General features: G+C 44.4%; 1 protein-coding gene across 3 annotated transcripts; it reads right to left on the bottom strand.

Moving 5' to 3' along the window:
* Window positions 1-4,314: 4,314 nt before the first annotated feature.
* Window positions 4,315-26,805, bottom strand: REEP2 (receptor accessory protein 2). Of its 3 annotated transcripts, XR_005226559.2 has the most exons (9): window positions 26,451-26,805; window positions 25,440-25,512; window positions 17,077-17,153; window positions 16,520-16,640; window positions 15,848-15,961; window positions 15,181-15,325; window positions 13,419-13,579; window positions 9,137-9,291; window positions 4,315-8,123 (listed from the first exon to the last, which is right to left on the bottom strand). XR_005226559.2 is itself a non-coding variant. In XM_043520958.1 (8 exons), the coding sequence occupies exons 1-8, from the start codon at window positions 26,480-26,482 to the stop codon at window positions 9,217-9,219; spliced, it is 777 nt and encodes a 258-aa protein (XP_043376893.1). In that variant the 5' UTR covers window positions 26,483-26,736; the 3' UTR covers window positions 4,315-9,216. The 3 variants fall into 3 exon arrangements, 2 of the variants coding, with proteins under 2 accessions (XP_043376893.1, XP_037763392.1); XM_043520958.1 differs by having other exon boundaries at window positions 4,315-9,291; window positions 13,419-13,558; window positions 26,451-26,736; XM_037907464.2 differs by having other exon boundaries at window positions 4,315-9,291; window positions 26,451-26,736.
* Between the last annotated feature and the right edge of the window lie 281 nt (window positions 26,806-27,086).

Here is a 27,086-nt window from a genome sequence, read left to right on the forward strand (position 1 = left end):
GAATGCTCTAATTATTACTTAGTCCTGCCTTGAGTGCAGGTGACTGGTCTAGGTGACCTATGGAGGTCCCTTCCAGTTCTACACTTTATGACTCTGATATTTTCAGAATTATTCTCTATCCCATTCCTTATGCATCCTAACATTGTAGGGGTTGGTGGGTTGTTTTTTTTTAATCTGCATGTTGAGTAAAGGTCTTCAGTGAGGCTATTCAGTGTTGCTTCCCCCCAGGTTATTTCAGTTATGTTAGAACCTGGTAAGGTGTATACATAGTTTAAATTATTCCATCCAACGTGCATTACCTTGAAATTCAATACTGACAAATTCATCTACCATTGTGTTGTCCATTTACTTCATTTGGTTAGGTCCCTCAGAAGTTCTTTACTGGTCTTCTCCAGTCTTGACTAACAGAGGCAATTTTTGCTCCCCCCATTGGGAAACCCTGGAAACTACAGCCAGCGATTAGTATGCACCCCATAATAGAAGCTGGGAAGTTTTTATGAGAGGGTCAAGTTAGGCAGCAGCATAATTATGATGGGAATCATGTGAGTATCCACACAGATATATGTTCTGTACATGCAGGAGAAATTCGGTAAAAGCACTGACCTGATATGGATGGGACATGGACAGTATAACCAACTCCTTCAATTGTTAGATTTCAGCTTTGCCATATGTTATATAGACTCTCATTCATCCCCACATTTCCTCTTTCACCATGGATTTGAGCATTTCATTTTCTTATAAACTTCTAATAGTGGTTTCTTCTATCCTTTCTTAATTTTAATCTCCCCTCTGAATTACTGCCATTCAGGATTCAAGTGTCTGAGGGCCAGACAGCACCCTAACAATGCCTATGGATGCAATTCAAATGCACCCACTACCATGATATCTAGAAAACACACATATAAGTTAAGAAATATCAGTTCTTCCACAAGGGGAATTAAAATTCTACTCATCTGGCAGGAGTTACTATTGAGCAAAATAATGGATTAAACACACTAGCAAACGATGCTGCCTGCAGTTCTCTTCACTTTTGGTCTCAGGAATTGGCCTTGGAGAGCATGCATCCAATATTTCTCTGCTGTATAGCAAAACAGGCACTCCCTGCCCCAGGAAATAGACAAACTCCAACCCATAACACCTGTATGGCATGGGATTGCAAAGCTCTTCCATCCTCAGGAACAAGAATTATATTCTGGTCTCCTGCATGGCATTACAGAGCAGTCTAGCCCAAGGCCTTGCCCTGAACAACAGAAGAACATATTTTAGATTGCATTAATGTTACTAAAGCATCATTAGACTTTAGAAGACTGGCATTTTCCAGCCTGCCAGCCAAATCAATAATTACAAAGGTAATTGTGTATAGATGCTTAAGGGTTAATTTCTGTTAAATCATTCATTGTAGTTGAACTGTGACACTATTGCTTATGGCCAGACACTTGCTCATTCATCTTGACTCTACTACTCCTTGAGCTTGCCACAGAGAAAGAATTTCCTATCTCTGTACATCTTTGATGGGATTCAATTCAAACTAAAGGTATTTCTAACACTCCTATTAGAGACATTATTTCAGAGAAGGGTTGCTTGGGGAGTTTAGCATTAGAGGGGGCTCAGGCCGTTACATACAATAGACTTGTGAATGTCCAACCTAACTCCCCCCTCCTCATCCTTGCAGATGGTTGGTAGCCCTGCAAGGGCATTAACTACACAAGGACAGACGTAAACAGAAAACTGTCTTATCTTCCAAAGGAAGTATTTGCAACAAGTAAATTTTCCCCCAAACCAAAAGTCACTACGGGAGATGCCATGGACATATGCTGGTGCAAGAGAGTTGCTTAAATTCAGCTCTGGGCCCAGCCTGAAACCAGGTCTTGCAGAATAAATGATGGAGAATCCAATGAGAACAGAACATCAGGATTAAGGTTAGCCTCCAGAAGATTGAACTTGGATTCTCATAGTGAAATGAAAAGGAGTACTTGTGGCACCTTAGAGACTAACCTTAGAGACCCACGAAAGCTTATGCTCAAATAAATTGGTTAGTCTCTAAGGTGCCACAAGTACTCCTTTTCTTTTTGCGAATACAGACTAACACGGCTGTTACTCTGAAACCTGTCATAGTGAAATGGGCATCAGTGGGAGCCTGGCAGTGGGTGGCAGTGAATCAAGGAGGAAGAGGATAAGCCTATGTGCAGAATTTGCACTAGCCTCTATGTCTCAATACCAAACAAACTGTATTAAAAGTGGGATTTTGTCCTGGTGTCCAGCAGACTGGACATGCTTCCTTTAATATAAGGAAGGATGTGAGAAACGGACCTAGGACATGAGAGGATACAAAGTGAGCAGCACAGGAATTCCACGGAAGGAAGAGCGTTTGTGCACAGGAAGCTTATGAAAAGGTTTTAGTGATAACAGCACAGATTCACATTTACCAGCAACATGAAAAAGAAACTGAGGCAGATGTGGATTTTTGTCTACATTCCATATTATTTCTGATTCCAACTCTTCACTGCAAACAGAACAGTGGCAGTTTTGCTATTTGACTTTGCTACGCTTGTTCAAACATGAGTCATCCTCAGAAACCTAAAGCTCAAGCATTACAATTCATCATTTTGGCCCCAAATACAGCTGAGGGTTTCCCAGGAAAAAAATCCATTTCTCAGCCTAAGGTCGTTACTGGACATTCACTCCTTTCAGTATTTGCCCCATATGGTGTATTTACTACTTAGAGTGACATAAGAGTCTAACACCACCCTGCCCTTCCTGAAATAATCAGAGGTGTTGTGGGTAGTCAGGATCTAACCTGTGGGCTGCAGCGTGGAAGCTGTGTTTAAGGCTCAAACTGATTCAAATACATTCTTTGGACATACCTTTACAATTTGTGTGACCTATATTTCCCCCCCGCCCCGCACCACCCTACGTGAAAAGGTCTTAGCTGCTACAGAAAGCGGAAGGATCGCTCAGTCACCATACAAACCAATTGTTCCCAAATACACATTGCTCTGGACACCTCTTAAGACCTCTCTGGGACCCCTTGGCCTTGAGTTTGGAAGTCTCTAGGGACCCCTGGGATTACTAACATTTATAAACAATATTTATAGAAATCTTACAGGAAACTGTAACACAAGCCTTCCTGAATCTTTGCATAAACCCTTTTCTGGTGAGATAGTACCGGAGGCTCAAGACGTAACACTGATGGGTGTACATGCACACTCTCTGGAACACTAACATGCATGCACACACACACACACCAGCTCTAAGCACTTACACCAGAGACACTCATACGTAGCTTCAGAATGCTAACACCATCCCCTGCAGTTGTTGAGCTTCTAGAAGCCTGTTTTACACACAAAATCAAGAAGTTACATGGTATGTGGAGTCCCAGTAGCTTGGTGATGTGGTGAGGAAAGCTAGGATGCATCCCAGGAAGAGGGATGGTTTCTCATGGAGTGTGATACAGCATTTCCCCATTAGGCAGCAGCAGATTTCCCCTCTCAGATGGATGATGGTACAGTATTCTCATTAGGGAATAGGATGTGAATATTCTTGGCAAGTGAGGTAGGGAGTTTCCTCCTTAAGCAGCAGACCATGTTTCCTATACTACATGAAGGTCATGAGGGCTTGGATTTTCCCCATCAGGCAATGGGACATTGGTTCTCAGAGTTTCACGAGCATGGGGTATGGCATTTCCTAGTTAGGCAGCAGGACATGGTGGTTCATGGGATGTTTTGTGGGCCAGCATTGTGCTACATATTGTACAGAACATCACACAAAGGACGTCTCATAATTTAAGATGACAAGCTTAGACAAGAATTAAAGCTCAAAAGCACAAGTGGTGGGAACTCAATGTTCTCAGGAACAATAGCTCTTCAAGGAGCGGTGGTAACATGGGTGGGGGCCTTGTGGAGGAAGTACTCTCCCAACAGGAATATGGAAGGAGAGAGGCATTCAGATACTATGGTGATAAGGGCCATATAAATAGACAGACAGACGGGTGGATCTTATTGCATCAGGATGGGGAAGAGGAGCACTCTGAAAAACCCTTTTCACCATCAGAATGACAATATTGATACCCCTACCAACAAAAAGAGTGAAAATCTAAAAAAACCCATCCACAAACCAAAGTCTTCCACCCTCCAATCAGAGTTTTTAGTTAAAAAAAAAAAAGGGGGGGGGGGGGGAAGATGCCAGAGATTCCATAAAGTGCACTAGGACCTTTGCTATCAACAATGATTTTATGTGGAAGGTGCTCAGATACAACAGCGATGGGCAGCTATATAAAACCCTCAGACAGACAGACATAGCATTTCCTCCTCCTCAGGCTGCAGCAGAACATGGTATGGGAGCAGGGACAAAGCATGGCAGTTGGAATGGTACAACTTTCCCTTCTTACGCAGCAGGATGCAAGATCACCATGTTTCATAAGGAAAAGAAAACATGGCTCAAGGTTTCCTTCTCCAGTAGCATGACATGGGCTCTTGTGGTGGAAATATGGCAATTCCCTTTTTGTGAGTAGGAGCCACAAGTGAAGCTGCCTCCAGTGCAGATTTCATGAACCTAATGTGCTATAGCTTACTCATCTTATGAGTAAGGAACACCTGAGAGTCATTTCTTCTCCTATCATACCACTTACATCTCTGCATTTAGGCATATAAGTAACTGGGTGTAGGGTTGTTACTGGGTGCAATAAGTCTTTACTTTGCAGCAGAACCTAACATATAACAATTCACCTGCAACATTCTGAGCCCTGAGAAAACCACTGAATGTGGGGCAGTCTCAGCATTTTCTGCCACATAATGGTGTTGTAGGCACAGCAGCTAGGAAGCATGTTACTGAAGCAGCAAGTGGAAAGCTTTCATTAAGGGAAAGAGGTTATACACACTGCTACCCATCCATACTTAAAACCGTGGCTGGGAACTGATTGTAAACTATCACATGGGTGTTTAATTAGATTTTGATCTACCTGGTCAAAGCCTTTACATCCCATATGAAGATCAGGCCTCACCTCCCTCTGGTGCTCACTTTGGAAGCTGACAGCAGGGCACATAGGTCATGCTGAGGTTTTATTCTTGCTAAGAATAAGAGTCATGTTCTGCTGCCTCCTGGCCCAGGAGATAGGGAACAAGATGTGGAGTTCAAGAGACCTGGGTTCTATTTCTGGCTCCACCATGGTCTCACACTGTGACCTCAGCTAAGTCATTAAACCTCCATGTAAAGTGGGGACAGGGATACTGACCCACCTTTGCTGACAGCTTGGAGATTAGTGATTGTGTAGTGCTAAATATCAACTTTGTTTTCTATTAACCTAGCACAGTAAGTCAGAAGGAGACCAGGCCCCTGAGGCTGGAGCCCTTAAAAGTAACCAAAAGCCCTGCTTTGGAAGGGCAGAGGTTGGCGGCAGCAAGCGAGAGACAACAGGAGCAGCACTAATTGCTGAGTAGTGCTAAGAGTTCAATAAAGAGAAAGAGGCAGAAGATTAATTGCTGACCAATTCACCAGAGGGTCAGTGAGCAAGGGGAGGTAACTTTTGATCCCCAAAAGGTCACAAATCCTTTGCCTAGCATGGATATGGCCATGTTGCCTCACTGCTTCATTCTCCAGTGGGTTGCATGTACACCTCTGACACAGTATTTCTAATTCTACCTCCCACAGACACATTCAGAGAATGGAAAGTGCATGAGGCTACTGGTGGAAGGAGTTGACGACGACAGTGTGGTTCTGCTATTCCAGGCAATGGAGCTGGCACCACCACTCTATTAATCTTCTCTCTGCACTAGTAGTAAAGTTGCCCTCCATGCCCCACTAGTGTCTACAAACCCATGTTTGCAACTATCCAGCCAGGACACTGATTTTTAGATACCCACAATTTGGGCTTCCCAAGCTGGATCAATAGAGCAGAAAAAGGGTGAATTTTACTCTCAACAGTGACAGTATCTTAGCTGCTATCCCCCTCTGCACTTTCTACAATACATAATTACAGTGATGCTAGCCTGACCTTCAAGGATAAAAATGAAAGACAGCTGCAGAAAGGAGATAGTATTTGATAGATAACAGAGACTAATGCAATTCATATTCAAAAGGCTATCATAAAGGAATTTTAAGGCTAAAGAGTGAAGCACTCATGGGTCAGAAAGTGACAGTTAAGGCTATGCATTCAGCTCTGCCCCTAATGTGGCTGTGCACAGATTACAATGCAGAATTTAATTGCATGATTACATATCAATTTTCCCAGAGATCCACTGCCCCTTTCAACATACAGAATGGATCGTGCAGAGTGAATGAAGCAGCTCTTTCATGCTTATTTTTTATTATAATTGTTCAGTGTGTGGTTCCTTTCCCCATACACTGCACACCAGCCAACTCCTCCACAGAGACAGGAAAGGAGCCTCTGCCTTATTCACTGGATAAACTTACCTCCTTCAGTTCACACTGTCCAGCTTCTGGAGTGAGCAAGGCAGAGGTCTTGTGGAAAGTGATAGTATGAGGATCATGTAATTAGAGTTTGTATGGAAATTAATATGCATAAAGAGGACAATGGGAGGTTGGAAATAGAATATGGGCTGCCTTACCCTTGGTATTCCCAGACTTGAGTCCTGCAGTTTTTCAACACAGCATTTGATATGGAGATTTTTAGGTTAAAAAACAAAAAACAAAAAAACTGATGAAATTTGATCATGCAAAGCTACTTACTATATACAGCATAATTGCCCTGTCCTGTCCAATATAGAATAGACTTGGACATGGCTCCTTCACAGTCAAGTCTCTTTCCAAATGCACCGCCACATGTCATTCTATATAATAAAAAGTTCCTCTTCACTTTCTTATGCAGTTCCAGATCACAAAACGGTAAGAGATTGTATCCTGAATGAGAATTTCCACTTAGACAGATACACATGCAAGTGCAGTAGCAGTGGAACATTGGTAGATAATTATTAAGAAAAAAAAATACAATGCACATGCACAAAGTAAGTTTGTAAATCTTAATGCCTCAGCCAAATCAAAGAGGACTTTACCAGACCACCTTATCTATTACACAGGGCTAGCATCCCTGACAAATTACAAGATTCTTCCACAGCCTACCAAAACATTAGAACTAGTCAGTATGCTTGGTGGTGATTGTTTTTTTTTTTTTTTTTAAATGGCAAAAATTTTATCCCTTCACTCTTTGTATTTGAAAGAGATGAGCTTTTCATAAAATTTATGCTCAGGCCAAGAACAAACGTGCAAAATTTCAGCCCAAAAGGTGGCAGTCTTGACAAAGTTATAAGCAATTGAAGAAAGCTACAGGGGTGTTCCTATACACTGCCTACAACGTAACAACTAGGCGTTTAGGCTAAGAGCTTTGCCATAGTTTTAGAAGTGAGAAAGTAGGCTACAGAAATAGGGGGAAATCCATACTCCTAAAATACAGGGAGAGTGGTTAGGGTTACAGAGAGAATGGTCTTTAATAGGCAGGAAAGCTCCTTTGGCAGCTAATCTCAGTGAAAAATCAAGGCCACCAAATATTCATCTCCAAGACATTAGTCAAGTGATAATAGTGATATGAGGGGCCCTACTCATCTTCTGGATCCCCCCACCAAGAGACGTTAGGAAAGATCTACTGATGGGTACAGATTAGGATGTATTCTCACCCAGAGGAGGGGGGAATCCCTTCAGCTATTCTCAACATATTGGTGTCCAGTATAGCTTGCATTGACTCACCTTAAAAGGTTTTTTGTTTTTTTGTTTTTTTTTAAAAATGAGAGTGTTACTGATGTCCAACCCCCTCATTACATACCCCATATCCAAATGTATTTCTGGCTTGAATCTTACATGCTGCTCAGGTTCCAGGAGACTGATGGATTTGGCACATTGTTAAATACATGAAGAGTTGTTCAAGGGCTGGAGTGAGATGCAGCAGAAGGATTGATCAATCCCAATACTGTATTTTTCCCCCCAACTGAAGAATGGAGTCCTGGTATCAGGATAATGAAGTTTTCATACTTTAGTTATTTGTAAACTCTCACGCCCTGTGGATTGGCTCTCCTGGAGCCTTCTGAGTTGGGATAGAAGGGCCTCTAGCTTTGTTCCACCTCACACTTATTCAAGTAAGTCTGCAGACTGCATTGAGCCAGGTTTTCCAGTGTCATCTGTTAGAATGAAAGAATTTGTCAGATTAGTTCTCGGGTAACTAGTATCGGGGTGCTGTGGAGTTCAGCCATTGGCTGTGAATGTAACATCCTCACAGTCCACCCAAAGCACTGCCAGGAGAGGCTCATTGGCCCCTGCATTGCCTAACACACACACCCTTTGACATCATCCATACAGGAATTGGATTGGACTATGGAATCCAAAATAAAATTCAAGCAATTCTGGAGACAGGACCATAAACTCCAGGAGTGCCAAGTAGTCAGTTCTCCAGCAGACACTTGTATATACTCCAGCATGCACACACACTCACTCATGTCCTCCTATCCACTGTGGAGTCTCAGCTCCCTCCCTGCTCTTCCTTTTCCCTGAAAAGCAAAGAAAGCTGTTCATCCTCACTTCTTGAGAGTCCATCTGCAGCATATGCTGGAACCCAGACACAATCCCACTCGTCCTACAAGTCAATCATGAATGAAACTGGAAAGCATGAGCCACATATTGCTTCAGTCCCCTTCCCTACGAGAATGGGCTTGAATTACGAAGGAACTCGTACCAGCCACTTTGCTACAGGCACTTCCTACCAATAATTCCCCTCAGTAGCTTCAGGAGGATGCCCAGGCTGATGTAAGACATTTTCAGGAGCTCTCCACCCCAAATGGAACTTCAGTGGCCCCATCCTGAATATTTGTTCCAGCCTCTGCACAAGGGATGGCTCTAACCCTAATTAACCAGCAGACCAAATTTGGTAGTGAATCCTGGTCACGTGCCACCTGAGGCACATTGCGCTATGTTAAGAATAATAATAATCAGTTCTTCCAGCAGAGTTTCCCTATTAGGGTTATGCAGAGAGGGGATCCCAAAGCAACAGGCTATGTACAGGTAGATCAACATTCTCTCCAACAGAGAGATGAAGACTAAATAATTCCTGAGGATGTGCATCCTCCACTCCACATGCTGAATCCCTGCCACCCCCTCGCCTTGGAATGAGCTCTACAAAGAAGTAGCTGTTATGTACATGTATCTCCGCTCCCTTCCTTTGGTAAGTGTCCCTTCAAAGTGACAGGCAAATCCTGGGACAGATGGGTGAGGGTGTCCTTAGGCTGACTCCCCAGCAGCAATGGAGCCTGCGGCTTTCTTCTTGGGGCGAGCTTTCACACTCTTTAGTGGAGGCTGCAAAAGAAAACAGAGAAACTATCAGTTCATGTAGGGCACAAGTACAGAGCAGAACGGAGGGGGAGCATAGATCAACAACACAGCAAGGAGGGTTGTCAGAACACAAGGAGTCTATTCAGTCCAATATGCTGACCCCTTAAAACATGGCTGAAGGGACAAAAATCTGACTTCTGCTTGATATTTATTTTTTTTTGTCAGTGCCACTGTATAGTCATTAAGTTTTCTGTTGTTTCAGTGGGTCTTTCACACAGCAACAGGGAATGAAAAATATTTTAAACCACAGGAAAATTTAATAGGAAAAACCAAGAATCAGAAGGCGACCTTGAGGCTAGGAGTGGTTTAGGGGCGGGAGGGGCGGAGAGAGAGACTAGGTTTCAAATTGATCATTAGTCTCTATTCCAACTTTTCTGGTTCTAAATAGTACCCACAATCCTGCTCTTCCAGAAAGAGAGGCATTAATGTCTTGAACCAGTTTGTACACTCTGCTACAATTGCCTATCTTATTCCAGATCCTTAGAGAGGGGAGTGGTTTCAGTGAGTTGTGAAGACTGACACCATTGACAGAGCTGAGAAGTTGCCCAAAGCATGTTTCTGAAAAAGTGTCCAAGAATTCCCACAACAAAACAACAGAAATTGGACTCGAAAGTTCTGAAGAAAGACCAAGCAGAAGAAACAAGTCTTCCTGAAGACCTTGCTTTCTATATCCATCATGAAGCAGCAGAAAAGGGCACAATCCCTATTTCCTTGCCCCCAACCCCCCTGCACTTTATAGATCACCTTTAACACCCATTAATAGGAGAATTGCAATAGAATCTGGCCCTCCTGCTTCACAGCAGTTTATGCTCACTCTTCTAGGCCACAGGGCCTTTTAGGGAAGAGAGTAGAAGGATCAAGCCAGAGAAGCTTCTAGGATCAGAAAACCAGGCAGGTTTCAAGCATCTCATCAGATCAGGCATTTTGCCCAGCAGGTAACTAGACCCCCAAGCGGGCAGCATACCCAGTCTTAACATTGTAGTTTAAATGTTAATGCAATGTTACTACAAGTGGTGCAATTAAAATCATCAATCCATCACTAAATGTTTCAAAGTTTAGCAGCTTGAGTTAGGCGGAGCAAAAAATGGCCCCCACCTTTATAAAAGGAAGAAAAAGTATTTATCATTTGTAATCCAAATTATCATGGTGGTGGAGACCTGCAGCAAGAACCCAAGCTTGGAAAGTTTCAGAGTTATGAGCATCTGAAAAGAGGGGGTTAGAATGGAAACTATATTGGGCATAAATGCACCCAATTCTAGTGTGTGGCTAGGCTTAGAGATGTGATTGAAGGATGGAAGGCATAAGAACCATCCACTCCTATCTGAAAAAAGGCCAAAAGGGGAGTAGCAGGATCAAGTTATCTATCTAGGGCATTTCTAAGACTTAAGACACAGGCTGGATCTATCAGTAAAAGTTTCCTGACAACAACTGTCCCAGAAGTCACCTACTACAGGACAGGCCCAACAAAGAAAGTAACAGAACGCCACTAGCCATCACCTTCAGCCCCCAACTAAAACCTCTCCAGCGCATCATCAAGGATCTACAGCCTATCCTGAAAGATGATCTCTCACTCTCACGGATCTTGGGAGACAGGCCAGTCCTTGCTTACAGACAGCCCCCCAACCTGAAGCAAATACTCACCAGCAACCACACACCACACAACAGAACCACTAACCCAGGAACCTATCCTTGCAACAAAGCCCATTGCCAACTCTGTCCACATATCTATTCAGGGGACACCAACATAGGACCTAATCACATCAGCCACACTATCAGAGGCTCGTTCACCTGCACATCTACCAATGGGATATATGCCATCATGTGCCAGCAATGCCCCTCTGCCATGTACATTGGCCACACCGGACAGTCTCTACGTAAAAGAATGGACACAAATCAGATGTCAAGAATTATAACATTCAAAAACCAATCGAAAAACACTTCAATCTCCCTGGTCACTTGATTACAGACCTAACAGTCGTAATATTACAACAAAAAACCTTCAAAAACAGACTCCAATGAGAGACTGCTGAATTGGAATTAATTTGCAAACTGGACACCATTAACTTAGGCTTGAACAAAGACTGGGAGTGGATGGATCATTACACAAAGTAAAAGTGGCGAAGAGTCCTGTGGCACCTTATAGACTAACAGACATATTGGAGCATAAGCTTTCTTGGGTGAATACCCACTTCTTCAGATGCATGTAGTGGAAATTTCCAGAGCATAAAGTAAAACTATTTCCCCATGCTTATTTTCCCTTGCTACTGACAGGTTTCAGAGTAACAGCTGTGTTAGTCTGTATTCGCAAAAAGAAAAGGAGTACTTGTGGCACCTTAGAGACTAACCAATTTATTTGAGCATAAGCTTTCGTGAGCTACAGCTCACTTCATCGGATGCATACTGTGGAAAGTGTAGGTGGTCTTTTTATATACACACAAAGCATGAAAAAATACCTCCTCCCACCCCACTATAAGCTATTACCAGCAGGAGAGTGGGGTGGGAGGAGGTATTTTTTCATGCTTTGTGTGTATATAAAAAGACCACCTACACTTTCCACAGTATGCATCCGATGAAGTGAGCTGTAGCTCACGAAAGCTTATGCTCAAATAAATTGGTTAGTCTCTAAGGTGCCACAAGTACTCCTTTCCCTTGCTACTGTTACTCTCAACTGTTGGAAATGGGCCATCCTGATAATCACTACAAAAGGTTTTTTTCTCCTTCTGATAATAGCTCACCTTAATTGATCACTCTCATTATAGTGTGTATGGCAACACCCATTTTTCCATGTTGTGTGTGTGTGTGTGTGTGTGTGTGTGTGTGTGTGTGTGTGTGTGTGTGTGTGTAAAATATATATCTTCCTACTGTATTTTCCACTGCATGCATCCAGTGAAGTGGGTTTTAGCCCACAAAAGCTTATGCTCAAAATAAATTTGTTAGTCTCTAAGGTGCCACAAGTACTCTTCGTTCTTTTTGTCCCAGGGAAGTGGGAGTCTCATTGTTTCGCATCCCTGATCATCTTGGCTAAGAGGCTCTGATGGACCTATCCTCCATGAATTTATCTACTTCTTTTTTGAACCCATTTATAGTTTTGGCCTTCACAACATCCCGTGACAATAAGTTCACACAATGCACAGTCAACCTGTGGAAGTAGTACTTATGTTTGTTTTAAACCTGCTGCCTATTAATTTCACTGGGTGACTCTTGGTTCTTGTATTATGTGAAGGAATAAACAACACTTCCCTATTCACTTTCTCCACACCATTCATGATTTTATAGACTGCTATCATATCCCCCTTAGTCGTCTCTTTTCTAAGCTGACCAGTTCCATTCTTCTTAATCTCTCCCATATGGAAGCTGTTCCATACTCCAAATTATTTTTGCCTCTCTTCTCCGTACTTTTTTCCAATTCTACTATATCTTTTTTGAGATGGGGGTGACCACAGCTGCATGCAGCATTCAAGGTGTGGGCATACCATGAATTTATATAGTGGCTTTATGATATTTTCCGTTTTATTCTCTGACCCCCTTTGTTGACTTTTTTTTGACTGCTGCTGCACATTGAGCAGATGTTTGCAGAGAACTATCTACGACGACTCCAAGATCTCTTTCTTGAGTGGAACAGCTAATTTAGACCCCATCGTTTTTTATTTATAGCTGGGATTATGTTTTGCAATAGGCATTACTTTTCACTTATCAACACTGAATTTCATCTGGGATTTTGATGCCCAGTCACTCAGTTTAGCGAGGTCCCTTTGTAACTCTTCATAGTCAGCTTTGGATTTCGCTATCTTGAGTAATTTTGTATCATCTGCAAACTTTGCCACCTAACTCTGTTTACCCCCTCATTTATTAATATGTTGTACAGATCCTTAGGGGACCCTGCTATCTACCTCTCTTCACTATGAGAGCTGACCTTTTATTCCTACTTTGTTTCCTATCTTTTAACCTTATCTTTTCCCTTTACAAAAGACAAGTTGACTCTTCCTCAACATATCATGATCTATGCATCTGATAATTCTGTTCTTTACTATAATTTCACCTATGCAAACCAGCTCCAATCAGCCCAAGAAGTCATTTATATACCAGCTCACCTCAGCTTTTGTCACTTTCTTAGGAGCTTTGAGGCTCTGGGTGCGTTTCGGTGTTTTGTCTCCTGCATCCTCATCTGAAGGTTCTGTTCTAGAATCAGACTGGGCCCCATTTGACCTTTGAGAGACACTGGCCTCTTCTCCTGAGGAGTAACAGGAAGCAGCTAAGGACGAGAAGAAAACAAAAACACCTTTTATATGTTTCAGTACCAAGTCCATCCAAAAGGGGCTCCCAATCAGGGCTGTCAGGAGGAGACAGAGGTGTCAGCAGCTCTTACTCAGGGTCTGGGGGATACACCCAAGAGTGTGCAAACATGCCCATAATCTGGGAAGGATGGGGAAAATGTAGAATACTCATGCCCCCTAACCAGGGTGGATTGATTTGCATCAAACAATTTAAATCACTGACTTTCATCATGATTTAAATCAGCAAGCAGGAAATCTTGATTTAAATAATCAATTTTACTCATTTTGCATTTTTACCTTTTAGTTATTTTCCTAAAGAGGGGTTGATTCTCATTGACTGGTAACCATTAAAACACAACTGCAGACTAAAATTGGTACTTTTGCTAACAGGAGGATATTCTATAGCTATACACATTTACTTTAAGCTGCTACAGTTTAAAACATTTTTCAGACTCTTAATTTTTACAAAAAGAAAAAGGAGTACTTGTGGCACCTTAGAGACTAACCAATTTATTTGAGCATGAGGTTTCGTGAGCTACAGCATCCGATGAAGTGAGCTGTAGCTCACGAAAGCTCATGCTCAAATAAATTGATTAGTCTCTAAGGTGCCACGAGTACTCCTTTTCTTTTTGCGAATACAGACTAACACAGCTGTTACTCTGAAACCTGTCATTAATTTTTACATTCTTCTATGTTAGAAAATAGTGAATGATGCACTTATTTATTAGAGGATTGATTTTTACTTGCTGTTTTTGTGCATTTTTAATAGAACTTGACACAAATCACATTTAAGAAAGCTACCTTAAATGTGCTGGATACACAAGAAAAAATGTTATCATATGTTTTGCATTTGAAACTGATTCAGCAAAGAAAGAAGGTATTATCTGTAATTCGTGAACTGATCTATCATTTCTGTTCACCACATCCTTCAAGATTTTAGAATTAGTAGAGCTCATACTCTAACCCCCAGTTTTCACTCTTAGATTGGAAAAGGAAAACACGCTTTCCTGCTTTTGCACTTTCCCATTTTTTTTTTTTAACCTTGAAGGAACTAGACATTGAACTGCACTCACTGAATAAACCAAAATGAAGAGAATTCTCTTCGTACCTCCAGAAGAGGCTATTACTGAAAAAGCCAGTTTAGTACTTTAAAAAAAACACTGTGGTTCCAGGTGCATAGCCAGCAACTTCCACCAGTTCAGTGATGTGGCATTCTTTAAAACTTTGGTAGTGGACACGTATTGTATGAACATTTTTTCAGGAATTTAAATGACTAATGTCTATATTTACTATAATCTATTAATGTAGGCTGTCATATTTTCAAATTTAATTTTAAATAGATTTATTTTAAAAATAAAAAAATCCAGGGATGACAGCAGATTCATCTGGAAGGGAACTCACTCCAAAAATCTCTTTCCCCCAAGTAACAGGCAACTCATACTCCTGTGTTACATGCAGCATTCAAAACATAAAATCTAAAACTTTGGCAGCACTTACCGTTATCTTGAAGCCTCGATACACTACCCTTACCCCTGTTGTTCAGGGCCTCATAGAATGGCCTAACAGGAGTACTATGTACCTGAATCCTCAATAGTTTCAAGGCGACTAGTGGAGGTGCGCAGCTGTGGCTTGGAGCTCTGTAGATGCACAGTATCTTCATCCCGGATCAGAGTCAAGTCCTGCATGCTGAAACTCCTCAGCTTCTCAGACAGAACTCCCTGACCCTAATAGGACACAACAGTTAGTGCCATGGATACCCCATACATGGCTTCTGTCATCTGGGATTCTTCACAGAGACAAATTGGAAGGACCAGGAAAATGTCCCATTCCCCACAAAGAGACTCAAGAGGAAGAGACATGCGTGCTCCAGAAGCCAACAGGAAAGAAGATTGCCCCAGGGCAATCTCCCCCTCATTCCCTCCCCAAGCTGAAGTGCTGTGTGAAGAATAATGCAAACTGGAGGAAGGCAGGAGGAGAGTGAGGTCAGCAGCACCCACCAGCTTCCCTCCAAGCCAACAGGGAATCAGCTGGAGGGACACAGCAACAGGAACTTAAATAGTTTTAAAACAGAATTTGATAAGTTTATGAATGGAATTATATGACATGGTTGCCTTTGATAGCAGGACAATGCACTTGATGACCAAGCAGGTCTCTTTCAATCCTATGTTCCTATGGAAGTTATCCCGCTGGGGGCAGACTGGCGTCTCAGAGGCTAAAGAAGTGGATGCAGCACACAGTTGTGTTACCTTTGCAGCTGCAGTAACTGCTGCATTGGCAGCCAAGTTTAAACCTTTCTTGCCAACTCGCATCATGGTTTCATAGCTCTTGTCACGGGCCTGAGTAATATACTCATCAATCTCCTAGGAAAGAAGTGGGGAAACCCAACATTTAGATTCCTGGTTGCAAGCATGGACAGAGTTCCTCCCCATTAAAAACCAAAAGCTCATCAGGCACCTTTCTCCAAGACCAATAGCACCAGCTACTGGGCATTACTTCTGTCACTCACAGCAGGCTTGCACCCAGTGGAGGGTTGCATTTGCAACTTGTCAAAAAGCAGTGAACTATACCTAATTTACATAAAATGGAGCAGAGCAGTGCCCACCAATAACATGAAGTTGCAGCCTGCACAGGCTACAGGTTCTAGAATGCATGGCTTCCATCTTGATTCAAACAGTCTAGCTGCTGGAGCAGTCCATGTGGGAACCCATCACATCTGCAAGCCACACATCTATACTAAAAACTACAGCTACTACAGGTCACATTGCAATACTCCACAGGGTGCACTTTGGCCACCTTGCTTTAGAGAAGTAGGCAGCACAAATATGACTTGATGCCTCAGGATCTTTATCATGGTCTAAGCCAGTCAAAAGTCACCCAACTTCCAGGGCAGGTCAATAGCCATGGCAATAGAAAAGTACCTTCTCTTTATTGGAGAGCGTTGGGTGCACAAACTTCCTGTAGAGGACGCTGGAGCCCTTGGTGTAAGGAGAGAGCAGCCAAATCACAAATGCGATTTTCAACTCAAAATAAAACGGAAACCTGAGAGAGATGGAGAAGCTGGAATCAAGAGCAGGTCAGAGACAGATAGAGATAGTCCAAAGTGGAAAACAGATAGGATTAGTAAAGAGAAGATTCGGAAATGGAACAGAATCAACATGACAAGGCCAGCAGTGGAACAGAGCCCTTCCTGAATCTCTGGGACACACCTCCTGGAGGCCTCTCTGGGTATGTCTCCATAGACTTGGGTTTGTAGCTGTGTAGACAGCGTTTGTCGTTGTGGCTCAGGCTGGAGCTCAGGCTCTGAAGCCCACCAGGCATTTATGGCTAAGTCGAAGCATCTAACCACAATGGCTACAAAAAAAGTCCTTTAGTGGAGAGGACCCTTCCTCCTGTATCTCACAGCAGCTGATCCTAGAAGAGTGTCTGAGAGCTTTCCCTCCTTTCCCCATATGGAATGAACAGCCAGGATACTCACCAGGAAAGAACAATATCTGTGAGTGTTTCTGCTGTGGTGAAGAAGGCAAACACAATCCAATACATCATCCACTTCACCTGTAAAAGGACAGCTATTCCATTAGAAACCAAAAAACACAAACACTAGGATGCAACCCAAAAACTGGGATTTTTTCCTTGTCAAATGACTGGTCACCTTAAGATGTTAATTTTATCCTAAGGATGAGGGTACGTATCAGTAATTTAGGACAGAACACATTAAATGGATGTCATAATTTTGCATAAAACATGAAATAATGAACACAGGAAATTGTCAGCTAAGGTTAACCTTAAAAAAAAAAATCCAAAACAAATTAAGATATGCAAATACATAGCTAGGAACACCCAAACAACCTTAACTCTATTTGGTAGTGACACCATGAAATAACCAAAGGATTACAGCATTTTAATTTTGTAGTCCCAAACTAGATCAAGACTCGTTGACTGAACATTAGATTTTTCTTTTTGCCACAAATCACAACATGTTTGGATTTCCTTCTAATTTTAACTTTGACCCTGAATTTCCTGGATTTGTCATGCTTGGAGATATGTACAGTACTACAGGCATGTTGCTACTCTTACTCTAAATTACCGATATGTACTCTAAACCTTAATTCCATCTTTGATGTAGTTTGTTTGGGAATTTTCATTTTAATTAAAAGTTTTATAAATGAACATTGAACAAGAAACCCATAGAAACTATTACCATGTGATATTTCTGGTGATTTTTTTTTTTTTATTATTTTAACTTTTAGGGACACATTTCTTTGTGGATCCTGACTGCTTTTTGACACTCTGGAGCTAACAAATTTTCCCCTCCCTGTTGAATTTGGTGCACTGGGTAATTTTTGAAAAGACAAATTTAGGATTAATTATCACTTTTTGCTGTTATTCATAACTGAAAGAATATCTGTTAGAGACTGAAGAATAAAGTTTTCTCCTTCAGAGAAATTCCCGAAGTGTTGCCCTTTTTCAAAATTATCACTCACTCCCATTGTTTCCAATAGGAGAGAAGTCAAGATGCCCTCAGGGAAGATGGTAGCCCTCCTGTGTTGTCAGGAGGTAGAGAGAAGCACTGCAAGAAGCACATAAATGGAGGCAGTGGCCATCATTGCTAAAGGCAATTTATAGTCTCAATGCCACTGAGAATAATGGCAGATGGTAGCCATTGTGAAATAGGGGAATTCTGTGTGGAATTATCTATAAGAAGGTTATGCGCTGAAGTAAGTTTGAAGAGTGTCATTAAGATCATGTGGGAGAAAGAAAAATAAGATCTGATATAGGATGCTAAAGTTTCTTAAAGAACCACCTTAATTTAATTTTATTTCAAACTAATTAAATGGATTTACTTGTAAAGTCTTTAAGAAAATTCATCCTATGCTCAACAGAGAAGTGCTGTAATTTTGGAGAAAAATACAGCATATCCTTATACATAAGAGTGAATTCCTGCAAACCTAAACTCAGCCTTAACTATGGAGCCACAGCTGACAGACACCTCCACAATGTACTGAATACCACTTGTCTCAATATAGAACTTTAGGGTGTCCCACTTAACTTTTTGTCATATTGCAAATTGGCCATTTATTTGACGTCCCGAGCCTCTATTTGCCAGAAGTTGGGAATGGGTGACAGGGGATGGATCACTTGATGATTACCTCTTCCGTTCCGTCCCCCTGAAGGACTTGGCATTGATAGGGTTGCCAGGTGTCCGTTTTTTGACCGGAACACCCAATCAAAAAAGGATCCTGGCAGTTCCGGTTAGCACCACTGACCAGGCCGTTAAAACTCCAGTTGGCGGTGCTGCGGGACACACAGGCTCCCTGCCCAGCTCCACGTGGCTCCCAAGAAGCAGCCGGCATGTCCAGCTCCTAGGCAGAGGGGCAGCCAGGGAGGCTCAATGCGCTGCCCTCGCCTGCAGGTGCCGCCCCAAGCACCGGCTTTGCAGCTCTCATTGGCCGGGAACCGCAGCCAATGGGAGCTGTGAGGGCAGCACCTGCAACGGAGGCAGCGTGTGGAGCCCCTGGCCACGCCTCCACCTAGGAGCCGGAGGGACATGTCGCCTCTTCCAGGGAGCTGCCTGAGGTCAGCACCGCCCAGAGCCCACACCTCCTCCCGCACCCCAACCCCCTGGCCCCAGCCCGCACCCCAAGCCCAAACCCGAGCCCTCCTCCTGCATTCCAAACCCCTCGGCCCCAGCCCAGAGCCCCCGTTCTGTACCCCAAGCCCCTCATCCCTAGCCCCACCCCAGATCCCAGGAGTTGGCTGATGAGATTGTAGAGCCTTTGGCCATTATCTTTGAAAACTCATGGCGATGAGGGGAAGTCCCGGAAGACTGGAAAAAGGCTAATGTAGTGCCCATCTTTAAAAAAGGGAAGGAGGAGGATCCGGGGAACTACAGGCCAGTCAGCCTCACCTCAGTCCCTGGAAAAATCATGGAGCAGGTCCTCAAGGAATCAATTCTGAAGCCCTTAGAGGAGAGGAAAGTGATCAGCAACAGTCAGCATGGATTCACCAAGGGCAAGTCATGCCTGACTAACCTAATTGCCTTCTATGATGAGATAACTGACTCTGTCGATGAGGGGAAAGCAGTGGATGTGTTATTTCTTGACCTTAGCAAAGCTTTTGACATGGTCTCCCACAGTATTCTTGCCAGCAAGTTAAAGAAGTATGGGCTGAATAAATGAACTATAAGGTGGATAGAAAGCGGGCTAGATCGTCGTGCTCAACGGGTAGTGACCAATGGTTCCATGTCCAGTTGGAAGCCGGCATCAAGGGGAGTGCCCCAATGGTTGGCCCTGGGGCTGCTTTTCTTCAATATCTTCATTAATGATCTGGAGGACGGCGTGGACTGCACCCGCAGCAAATTTGAAGATGACAAACTGGGAGGAGTGGTAGATATGCTGGAGGGTAGGGACAGGCTACAGAAGGACCAAAACAAATTAGAGGATTGGGCCAAAAGAAATCAAATGAGGTTCAACAAGGACAAGTGCAGAGTCCTGCACTTAGGACGGAAGAATCCCATGCACCGCTACAGACTAGGGACCGAATGGCTAGGCAGCAGTTCTACAGAAAAGGACCTAGGGGTTACAGTGGACGAGAAGCTGGATATGAGTCACCAGTGTGCCCTTGTTACCAAGAAGGCTAATGGCATTTTGGGCTGTATAAGTAGGGGCACTGCCAGCAGATCGAGGGACGTGATCGTTCTCCTCTATTCGACATTGATGAGGCCTCATCTGGAGTACTGTGTCCAGTTTTGGGCCCCACACTACAAGAAGGATGTGGAAAAATTGGAAAGAGTCCAGCGGAGGGCAACAAAAATGATTAGGGGACTGGAACACATGACTTATGAGGAGAGGCTGAGGGAACTGGGATTATTTAGTCTGCGGAAGAGAAGAATGAGGGGGGATTTGATAGCTGCTTTCAACTACCTGAAAGGGGGTTCCAAAGAGGATGGATCTTGACTGTTCTCAGTGGTAGCAGATGACAGAACAAGGAGCAATGGTCTCAAGTTGCAGTGGGGGATGTTTAGGTTGGATGTTAGGAAAAACTTTTTCACAAGGAGGGTGGTGAAGCACTGAAATGGGTTACCTAGGGAGGTGGTGGAATCTCCTTTCTTGGAGGTTTTCAAGATCAGGCTTGACAAAGACTTTGCTGGGATGATTTAGTTGGGGATTGGTCCTGCTTTGAGCAGGGGATTGGACTAGATGACCTCCTGAGGTCCCTTCCAACCCTGATATTCTATGATTCTATGACCCCACACCCCCAGCCAGAGTCCTCACCCCCTCAGGAACCCTAACCCCTTGCCCCAGCTTGTTGAAAATGAGCAAGTCAGCAAGGGTGGAGGAGAATGAGCAATGGAGGGAGGGGGGATGGAGCGGGTGGGACCTCAGAGAAGTGGTGGGGCAGGGGCAGGGGCAGGGCCATTCGGTTTTCTGCAATTAGAAAGTTAGCAACCCTAGGCATTGGCCATTGTCGGAAGATAGGATACTGGGCTAGATGGATCTTTGGTCTGACCCAGTATGGCCATTCTTATGTATTCCTACTCTTATTTTCTGATAGATCTTCATAATTAGTTCCTCAATAGCCCCTTGCAAGAGGCTTTAACAAAGCCATTCTGAAAGCTCAAATTAAGTTATACAGTGGACCCTTGCTAGAGTGCGCATCGCTAGAGCGCGGATTCGCATATAGCGCGGTCCCGGTGATGGATTCCAAATTTAAATATTTAAATTAGGATCCATGGTAACGCGGTCCCCACATTAACGCGGTACCACGCATGGATCCCAAACCCCACATTCTAGCGAGGGTCCGGTGTAGTGACAGATTCTCCTTTACCCACTATTCTGTTGACTAAAATTTCTACATCAAAGACACAGTTTTCCTTTAAAGAAACTGGGCTGCTTCATCCCAATCATTACCCCTCCAAAAGACAGAAACTGTTGGGCCGCACCAGAATAGATGACTGCACACAACTAGAGGCTGCACTGATGTTAACAGAGTCAACCATCTGTTAACTGCTTGGACTGTTCAGTGCTGCAGAGGCAGAAGGCAATTGCTTGGTGGGAGAAAAAGCCAGGAGGGAAGCTAGGGATCATTGTCTGCAAAAACCGGGGAAAAGGGACAAGCTGAGTTTGCTACAAACTAAAAGAAAAAGCATTGGGCAAGTGGGTGACAGTGGGACAAGTAAGGTAAATCGGCCATGTAAGACAGGAATACAAAAAAAAAAAAAAAAAAAAAAGTGAGATGAGCACAGGTAAAAATTCTTCTCTTTCTTTTGCCAATGTCATCTATTTTTTAGACTGAGCTTTTCAAACCAAGGACTAGTTTTGCATTTTGTTTTAAATAATTGGCAGACTGCTAATTGAAAAGAATAAATATAATTGTGTTCTTTAGAGCACCACTCTTTTAGGCACTTCAAAAATTATAAGCCAAAACCCTATACTAGAAAAACATTAAAGTTGCACAGTCAAACATTTAAAAGTTAGAAAATGCCAGCTATTCAGATTGATAGGGCAACAACAGCATTTCCTAACTTTCAAGTGCTTGACTTTCAAATAACACATTCTTTTAACATACTTTTATAGAATAACAGGTCTCACGCTGGCAATATTAGGATATCCTTGGAATTTCTAAATATTAGAAATGACAATTTCTTAACTTGAAATGTTGCATCCAACATGGGGGAATTCTATATGAAACCTCATCTTGATAGATAAAGAAGAACTGATAACAGAACTAAAAATTAGTGGTAGCTTAGGTACAAGTGCTCAGGACTTGACCACATTTGTTATGTGCCAACAGACTAAAGTCCAAACCAGTAATACTTAATGCTGTAAAAAGGCCCAGTTTCACAAAGCTGAAAACAATTATGAGCCAAATCAGTTGGGTAATAAAGTAAGATGGCCACATAACAGTGTTTGGCCCACTGGGTCATCTTCAGTCCATGCATTAGGCTTTTCCGGGTCGATGGGTAAACATCCTCCCCATAAAAAGAAAAAAAGCGGGGAAATGTAGTCGGAAGAGAACCTGAAACATAAGCCCTTGTATCAGAGGCCTTGTATAAGGCAGGACTTGCTCACAAAATCTGGCAAGAACAGGATTGATATTGCAGAAATACACATTCCTAAAAAGTGCTAAGCACAGAGTGCTCACGCATCCCAATATCAAGTGGTACCAGAACATCCCAATATCATGGACGGTACAAAAAACATTCCCCAAGAACAACAGGAACACACTGACCTCTCCTAAAAAATGAGGTCAGGATAACAGTATGTAATAAAAATGTTTTAATCAAACCAACATGTACAAGGTAATGGGTAATAACTAGCCACGTCAGGGGGAAGTAACTAACTATGTCAGAGGCAGTAATAACTTGTTTGTATCAAGGTATAAAAATGTATCTCAAAGGAAGTATCTTTGTCCAGCCAAGGGGGGAATGAAAAGTCCCGCCGTTCACTAAACTGCATCCACTGTCATGGGCATACATGTCTTAGTATCCTCGTAAAGTCTGCCAGGTGCTACTACCATGCTTTGTCGACAATAAACCTGGCCTAGTGCCTTCGTACCTTAATGGATCTTGTGGTCATTGGGCGGTTCGCTCAAGGTCTGCTGTGCCAGCTGTCTGCGCAAAGCTAGGACGGCACTCAGGTAAAAACACACACACGCAGCCAAACATCTAACCACAAGTACAAAGTACTATGCTTAGGAAGGGAAAAAAATCAAATGCACAAATGTAAAATGTTTTTTAATTTATTTAATGTGTGCCATTTAATTCTACATTGCTCCACCATAACCCATTTCTCCCTCAAACTGACACCACTGATGTGGGCTGGATTCAATAGGCAAAGCTCCATATAACTTTAGAAGGCTGAAGAAAAATGAGGAGACATTGCAGAACTAGGTCCTGTAGCACTCACTGTTGATACCATTCCTGGCTCTGCAGTTCTGCAAGTAGGAGAACCACAAGTCACACCACAGACATCAACTCCACCACACCAGTGTCCTACTCACCAATGCTGTTGCTCCTCTTAGAGCAGCAGTGAAGCAGGCAAAGAAGAGTAAAGGGGGACTGGATTCCACCCACATACCAGCCAAATATCACCTCTCCCACTGAGGTGGTGTTCTGAAATGCTCAGAGGAGCACCATGCCTCCAGTCAGGAGACTCATTGCTTGCTGCTGGAAAGTCCACATCCCAAAACACTGAGACACCATGGGCAGAAGCCACCAGGGCGGGGAGACTAAAGAGAAATAAGCCCTAAAAGGAAACTGGAGAAAATCCAGCCTGACAGAAGCCTCTTATCATTCAAGAGAAGAAACAGGGCAGAGTAAATCATCCGACCTACAAAAGGAGAACTAAAGAAGACTGAGAAGACTGAAGAGTAACAAAAGGAGGCAGAAGAAAAGGGCTAGAGAGCCACAGTCCAATGAAGAGGGGAGGGAAAAACATCTCATCTATTTGGACTTTGAAATGCTTTCAGATTATCCCATATTTTCACTCTTTCACCATCTCTCCTGCCAAACTAGATTTAGGATTTGAAAACTCCAGCCAAATCAGCTTCTTTCCATGACATCATCTCCTTTTGTTCCAAATCTGTCAATAAGCCAGGGCAACATATTAGCCTACAATTTGGACAAATTTGAGCACCTGGATATTTTTAATAGAATTATCTGGACAACTAAATTGTCAACTCTGGAGCTGCTCACCCTTCTTAAAACGATATTGTTCCAAGATGTCTGTCTGTCTGCAGAGAATCAGTGTGACATCCATGTATGGGGGCACGTTTCCTTCAGGACCAGAAATGTAAGGGGTTTTAAATGGAAACTTAAATGGTGCCGCCAGAGAAGTATTGTTTTGACACAGCACTACTTGCCAGCTCCATCTGGTCCCTGCTGCCAGGGCTTTGCTGTTTGACCTCATTAGAATAGACTAATATCCTCCACCCCTTCCTCCCAGTAAGCATAGGAATGGCCCTACTGGGTCAGACCAAGAGTCCATCTAGCCAAGTATCCTGTCTTCTGACAGTAGCCAGTGCCAGGTGCTCCAGAGGGAATGAACAGAACAGGTAATCATCAAGTGATCCAGCCCCTGTAGCTCATTCCCAGCTTCTGGCAAATGGAGGCTAGGGACACCATCCCTGCCCATCCTGGCTAATAACCATTGATGAACCTATCCTCCAGGAACTTATCTAGTTCTTTTTTGAACCCTGTTTGAGCCACATGTTCAAGTGCTCAGCACCCATGACTTCAGCCTGATTTTCAGGAGAGCTCTGCTTCCTTATGGGTACCTAAACATAGACCAGATTTTCAAGCTTGCTCAGTAGCCAACTGCTCCCCTGTAACACTTGTAGCCAAAACATCTAAAGAGCTCAATACCCAATATGCTGAGCTCTTCTGAAAACCTATCCCTTTGCTCTGATGCTTAAATGGGAACTGAGCTCCTTTGAAAATCTGGCCCCAATTGTGTGAGCAGAATTCTGTTGGAAATGTCTGGTAAAGCATTATGGCCAGCAACAGCTAACCTTCACAGGCTTGTGAGGCTGGCATTCTCATTTTACAGATGGGCAAACGGAGATGCAGAGCAGCAAAGTCAGAGGAAGTCAGTGTCTGAACTTAGCAAGGCAGAGTCTGAATATACTCCATCCGCACCTAGCCTTGTGCGGCTGGCCTCTAGCTCACCACACACACCCAAATGACAGGAGATATGCTTTGTCCCATACAGAAAAGGAAAGAGGCTGGTCTCAGGAGGGGGAGGATCTTGGGTGGTATGGTATTCTTGAAAACAGGATGAGAGTCAGGTGGGGGGGGAGGGAGGTTGCCAGTGGGAACACAACATGGCGACTCACACTTACATATTCTTTTACGTTTTTCGTCTTCACGGCCTTGTAAGAGGAATATGCAGGGTATAAAGTGCCAAATATTAGCCTGGAATAAAACAGAGCCCATGAGAACTATTCAGCATTCTTATTCGCTTGATGCTCCTCCCCTCGCGGATCTCAACACCTCATCTTAATTTGGTTCCCCTCCACTTAGCCCATCCTTTGATCTCAGGAATAAGATTCAGTTATTAGAGTGCTCACAGCCTGCCTGAAGCCGCCTCAGTCTTTCACCTAGGGCAGTTCCACTGGCACCAAACCCTCCTTTTATATCTAAAAGCCTCAGCTCCATGAATTTTCTACCACTGTCTCTCTCTCTCCAGGCCTCTGGCAGCTGGGGATAGTGGGGATTACACCACTATGAAATGCACATTACAAAGTGATTCACCTCAAGACTATTCAGAAACGTACATTAGTAAAGAATTTTGCTGCATTTCATGCAATGGGCACAGTGCCCAAGTGCTGAGCTGCCACTGCTGACAACCAAGCAGCCGGGTTTAATGGGCTAGCTTTGACCTATAAAGCTCACAGCGCTCATCTATTTTCAGGATGACTCTCGCGGGTGGGCTGAGTTCTCTCTCTCGTTCCTACGAGAAGGGGGTGCTGACAGGGACCCCGGCTAAAATTCACCCCCCCCCCACCCGTTCCCGAAAAGCCTCCAGAGCCCCCTGCCAGACGCAGCTAATGCCGGCGGGGCCGGCAAGGTGGGCTCGGGCTGCAGAGCGGCTGGGGCGGTGTCGCTGTGCGTGTGGCGAGGGCTTGGAGCTCTCGAGAAAGAGGCGCTAGCACCAAGCCCACGGAGCCCCCCCACCCCACACCCCGGCCTCGCAGCGCCCCGACACGCCCGCCGCAGAGGCTGCGGCCGGCTCCGCAACTCTTACAGGTCCCCAGAGCCGCTGGCTCTGAGGGACCCCGGCCCCGGTGTACGACCCGCGGCTCCGCAGGCTGCAGGGGGCCGGGAGGCTGCAGAGCCACCCCCGCACTCACACCACGAGCCGGGAGATGATCCACGAAACCATGGCGGAGCCGGGCCGGCTCGCGGTCGAAGAGCAGCGGGTCCGCAGCAGCCGGCTCCGATCGGCCTCGGAGGCTCGGATGTTCCTTAAAGGGCAGGTTCCTGCAGCAAGTATGGCCCCACCCCAGGCTCTTAAAGGGTAGGCCTCGCCGCGTCGGAGGGAAACTGGGACCAGAGCAGCCCAAGAGCAACGTCTCGTCAGTGCGAATCCTGCGCGGCGCGGCGCGTCCCACCTACCCGCCAACCACGCAGCGCTCTCCCCCGTCACCCTCCTCCGCGCCCCCACACAGAGCCGCCCCGTGACCCTGCTCTGCGCCCCCACACAGAGCCGCCCCGCGAACCCCGCCCCTCGGTGCCGCCACGCCACGCCCCCACACAGCGCCCCCCGTAGTCCCCACAGCCCCCCCCCGTGACCCTCCTCCGTGCCCCCACACAGCGCCGCCCCGTCACCCTCCTCTGCGCCCCCACCCAGCGCCCCCACGTCACTCTCCTCCACGCCCCCACACAGCGCCCCCCCATGACCCTGCTCTGCGCCCCCACACAGAGCCGCCCCGCGTACCCCGCCCCTCGGTGCCGCCACGCCGCGCCCCCACACAGCACCCCCCGTG

Source organism: Chelonia mydas, chromosome 8 (genome assembly GCF_015237465.2).
Source record: "Chelonia mydas isolate rCheMyd1 chromosome 8, rCheMyd1.pri.v2, whole genome shotgun sequence".
Lineage (NCBI taxonomy): Eukaryota > Metazoa > Chordata > Testudines > Cheloniidae > Chelonia > Chelonia mydas.

Bases quoted from the DNA above. Each gene is read 5' to 3' on its own strand.
- REEP2 (XM_037907464.2), bottom strand. From the start codon at position 26,482: ATGGTTTCGTGGATCATCTCCCGGCTCGTGGT. The intron at 17,154-25,439 runs GTAAGTGTGAGT...GTCCTTTTACAG, and splicing joins CGAAAAACGTAAAAGAATAT to GTGAAGTGGATGATGTATTG. The intron at 9,292-13,418 runs GTGAGCTGGTAT...TTTCTTTTGCAG, and splicing joins AGAAAGTGACAAAAGCTGAG to CCTCCACTAAAGAGTGTGAA.